Source organism: Belonocnema kinseyi, chromosome 2 (genome assembly GCF_010883055.1).
Source record: "Belonocnema kinseyi isolate 2016_QV_RU_SX_M_011 chromosome 2, B_treatae_v1, whole genome shotgun sequence".
Taxonomy (NCBI): Eukaryota; Metazoa; Arthropoda; class Insecta; order Hymenoptera; family Cynipidae; genus Belonocnema; species Belonocnema kinseyi.
Genome location: NC_046658.1, coordinates 141,423,320 through 141,428,244, shown reverse-complemented (window position 1 = coordinate 141,428,244; position 4,925 = coordinate 141,423,320). Strand labels below are relative to the sequence as shown.

The following is a 4,925-nucleotide window of genomic DNA, read 5'->3' as shown; positions in this document are numbered from 1 at the left end:
CGATCACTTATAAATTGGGCTTATAGCCTCACATATGCTATATAGGGTGTTTTAACGTTGTTACGAAACTGCGAAAATACTTAACTTCAATCAATGATATATAGATGAAAAAAAAAGCTAGCTTGAATCTGAAAAATGGATTTCAGAGGGCAAGGGTGCTCCTTTGTGATGCTTTCGCCCGTTTTTGAAAAAAAATTTATTCAAGATGCTATGTAACCTCAAATATAGCAAAAAACTGTGTTTTTTGCACTTTTAGGTTACAATATCTCGAAAACTGAGGGTGATGGAATTTTTCTGAGGTCGGATTCGGATTCAGCGCAGCAAAAACCTTCGGGTATACTAGGTCTGGTCTCTGGTTCCGGACCTTTGTCAAATTTTGTCGGCCTGTGTAATCTAAAAAATAAATTTTTACTGAAAAAAGATCTACTCTCGTCGCTCCACTTGAAAAAAAATCTGAAAAAGTTATGTGAAAAGAATACCTGCACTGATAGATGGTAACCATCTCTGATGATAATACAGATTCCTTTAAATTACTCCTATCATAAATGTAACACCTGGCTCGAGGTAGCGTATCTTTCTAAAAAAATATTCTTCTTTCGATCTCTCTAATATCTTAACGGAAAAGCATTCGACCGACAATGTGAAGTTCTGTGGTTCGATTCCCAGTGAAACGAAGAGAGTGGATCTTTTTTCAGAAAAAATTAATTTAAAAATTTTCAAAATTTATTTTTCATTTCATCAAAAATGTGGTGAAGTATTTTCTGTTATTTGAAGAGTAAACTTGATCAAAAGGTTGATTTGAAGGTTCCGCGATCTAAACCTGTTAACTGACATTTTTCTGGAAATTGATTTTTTTTTAAATCTTCTGGAACATTTTTTTAATGCAGTTAGTGTCCTTTGAGCGTATCAGCAAAATCCCTTCTAGTTTTTTAAAAATGGATTTTCGAAAATAGCCTTTCGTATCTAGAGCATAGGTCCGCGGTCTAAACATGTTAACTGCTTATGACGTGTTATGAGAAATCCGTGCATTTTCTCACATCAGCTTAGTTTATTCGTATAATAGGCCAGATGGCGCTGAGAGTCTTTCCAGTCTAAATTTATATGACAAGCATAGGAAAGATTAGTGAAAAATAAATTTTATTAATATTTTTCGCAATGGCATTCGGTTTTATGTATGACAAATTAAAGTGTGAACATTTTTTAAGTTTTACTACTTTAAAAGCTTGCACTAAAATAACAAAAAAGGGTGGAATGCGATGTGTCACTCCTCCATGTAAATATCGGGTTATGACAGCTAGTCAAAAAATTTAATTTCTTTTATGTATCAGAAGGTTAAGAAAATGTTAAAGCCTGACAAAAAGCCCTTTTAAGAGAATTTTTTTTGTAAAACCCGAATGCTGCATGCGCGAGATATTTTTTTACACAAGATATTTTGTGTTAGCGAAACACGATTTCAGGTGATGGAGTCACTGTTCTGGAAGTTGCAATAATTTATTGTTGTTTAATTTAATAGTCTTAATATTATTGTTTATATAATAATTGGCAATTAATAGTTTAATATTTTTGTTTGAATTGTTTGTGAGATATGAAATAATATCTTCACATATAAATATCATTTCAAAACAAAAAAATTGTGCAGAATTATAAAAATTCGAATAAGTACAGTGTGCATATTTTAATTAAAAATATGAAACATTTCATCCTTATCTAAAGCGATATTTTAATTTTTAAATATTTGAATAAATATATTGTAATAAAAATTATTGAAGATTTTATCTTAAACTGAAACTATATCTTAATATTTTTAAATTATTTTGTAGAAATATTGAAAATTAAATAAAGACTAAGTATTTTAATAACAGGGTGACCGTTTTAATTCAAGAAAAAAATTCCTGGTCATTTCCCGGTTTTTTCACGGTTCTGAAACATTTTTCACGGCCAATAAAGTTTACATGTAAAAAATTGAAGGTATTGACACTTTTTAATGTAACCATTTTTAATAAAATGCAGATAAACTACAAAATTTAGAATTTTGTACTTTTAGAAATTAATGAGTTCAAAGATTCAGACAAAAATGGTAAAAATTTAATTCACGTTATTATTTTCAATACTCTAAATTAAAGAATCAATTAATTGTACATTTTTTATATAATATTATTTTAAACAACTATAAGCTAGAAACGTTAAAAATTTAAAAACTAAATTAAAAAAAAATAATACTTCGTAAATTATAAGTTAAATTATTTTCATTTTAAATAGAAAAATCTTTGAAAAGCTTCAAAATTGTATTTCAAATCTTGAGAAATCTACACTTCTAAATCTTGTTTTGAAATGAATCGAATTTTTCCTGCAATTTTTAGAAAATCCTGCAAGTTTAAAAAAAAATGTTTAAAGTCTTCCAGATTCTTTCTTAACAATTTTAGAAATGTTATTAAATCTTTTTAAATATTTTCTTTAAAAAAATTTCTAAAATGTAAAATTATTTTTGATTTCTCTAGGAATCATAAGAAAATCTTTTTATTCTTGTAAAGCCTTTGACAATTATTAAGAAGCTTCTCAATTTTTTTTAAATCGGCAAAAATCTACACTTTGTTTTAAATTAAATCATTTCAAGTTTAAAATTAATTTTGAAACTTTTCAAAACCTCTAAATACCTCTTAAAATTACTCAAATTTTGTCTATAAATAATAAGTGTTCAATTTTTACATATGCGTCAAAATTTAACATAATGACTTACAAATAAAACATTCTTTAATTAGAACAATTAAAATTGTAACGTTAAGAGTTTAAAAGCTCTCCGAAATTCTAGAGATTAAAAGCTTTCTATTTAAAACAATAATTCAGTTTCAAATTTTTCACTTTTATATATTTGGTGAAGTATTTCTAACTATTCAATAATTATTCTTTTTTTCAATTAAACATTTTTTAAATTGAATAGATTAAAATTGAATATTTGAGACTGAAACAATATTTTATAAAAAATACACTATAATGAAGTTATTTTTAAATTGAAAATAATTTATAAATTTTAAATGAGCTTACATTTTTTAAATGTTTTTTTTAAAAATAAATTATTGTTCCATTTTAATGCTTAAAGTACAGATTTATTTTAAAAGTTATTTAATTAAATGTGCAAGTATTCAAGACTGCATATTAAAATTCTTTAAATTAAAATTAAAAACTTAAAATAGAACATTTTTAAAATTTATTTATTTAATTTAATTTAATTTAGAAGATTTTCGGATTACGCATTATAAACTGAATGTCATAATTGATAGGGGCAAAATTCAAATGATGATTTAAAAAACTGTTGAAATCAAACTTGGAGAGAACTTTTTTCTCTCTAAAAATTTGTAAAATTTCCGGTCAAAAAATAATTTCACTGTCATTTCACGGTTTTTCATATTTCCCGGGCTACGGACAACCCTGAATAATAAATATGGAACATTTCATCTTAAACTCAAACGATATCTTTATTAAAAATATCTGGTATTTTAATAAACAATATTGAACGTTTTATATTCAATTGAAACTCTACTTTTATTTTAAAAAAATTCTTTGGTGTAAACATAAAAAGTTGAATTATGAAGCAAAGAAGAACGATTTTTAACCAAAAACTTGCATTTTTATTTAAAAAAAAGCAAATTTCTTCTATAACATATGGAGTTTTAAATGAAAAAGATCAGTTTTCAAAAAAATAGTTGAATTTTCTGTTGAAAAAGATTTTAGTCGAGTTTTCACGATCAAACTATAAATTTTTTAACAAGAAATAATTTTCTACGTAAAAAATGGAATTTTCAATGCAAAAAGACGAATTTTTGACCAAAAAACGTGATTTTTTAACAAAACTGTTCAATTCTCTAGCAAATAGTTGCATTTTTATCAAAAAATATTTAAATGATTTTAAAGCAGAAGAGTTTTCTATTACAAAAAAAGTTGAGTTTGTATCCCAAAAACATTACAGTTAACTCATTATTATCAAAAATTGAATTTTTTAACAAAAAAATCAGTTTCTACGGAAAAAATTTAATTTTCAATCCAAAAAGACGAATTTTTAAGAAAACAGTTCAATTATCTGCCAAATAGTTGCAATTTTATTTAAAAAAAGATCACTTTTGTACTCAAACAGATGAATTTGTAATTAAAAACAAATTTTTTTTTCATAAGTGAAACTTTTATTCAAAAAATATTTCATTTTATTTTTCAACACCAAAATATAAATTTTAAATAAAAAGTAAATTTTCGATGAAATAGTTAAGTTTTCAAGAAAATAGTATAATAGCTTAATCTTTAGCCAAACAGTTGGATCTTCATCAAAAAAAGATTTAATTTCTGCTAAAGCAGGTAACTCAAAAATAAAAAAGATAAACTTTCAAAAAAAGAGATGAATTTTCAACCGAAAAGTTAACGAAAAAATGCCATTTTCTATTAATTAAAATAAATTCTGAGATTCCTATAAATTCTCAGAAAATTTATTTATCGGTTATATTCTCGGTAATATTCTGTTTTTCGTTCCTGTTCTCAAAGTAATAAAGCCGGCTCAGAACTCCACCCGGACCCTTCATTTATATTTTCACGGTGGTAAAACAGATATCTACTGATCGATCGTAACTCTCTCTGATGATAATGCAGATTCCTTTATAATAATTTAATCTTAAGTAAAATCTGTTGATGGTTTTATCGTCATAGTAGACTTATAACTTCGACCGTCAAAATTCAAAATTTCCAGATTTATGGTAGTACCTCTCCTGTTTGAGTTGAGGGCAGTAATGGACTGGATTTGGACGGACACCTCCATGAGTATCATGGACTGGTTTAAGATGGAAGATATTTATGCCAACATCTATCAACTCAAGGTTCGTATCATAGCTTTGAAAATTCTAAATTAGGCATTTCTTTTCTTTATTTTTTTTGCTAATTAAGTA

The 4,925-nt window shown here is 25.7% G+C and overlaps 1 protein-coding gene across 9 annotated transcripts in view; it reads left to right on the top strand.

The window, feature by feature from the left end:
• LOC117168304 (piezo-type mechanosensitive ion channel component) overlaps positions 1 to 4,925 on the top strand; it is a 230,011-nt gene that overhangs the window by 204,052 nt on the left and 21,034 nt on the right. For all 9 annotated transcript variants that reach the window (XM_033353858.1, XM_033353856.1, XM_033353854.1 and 6 more), the window contains one exon: positions 4,730 to 4,856. In XM_033353858.1, the coding sequence (XP_033209749.1) occupies positions 4,730 to 4,856 (127 nt within the window). The remainder of the gene's footprint in view (positions 1 to 4,729; positions 4,857 to 4,925) is intronic.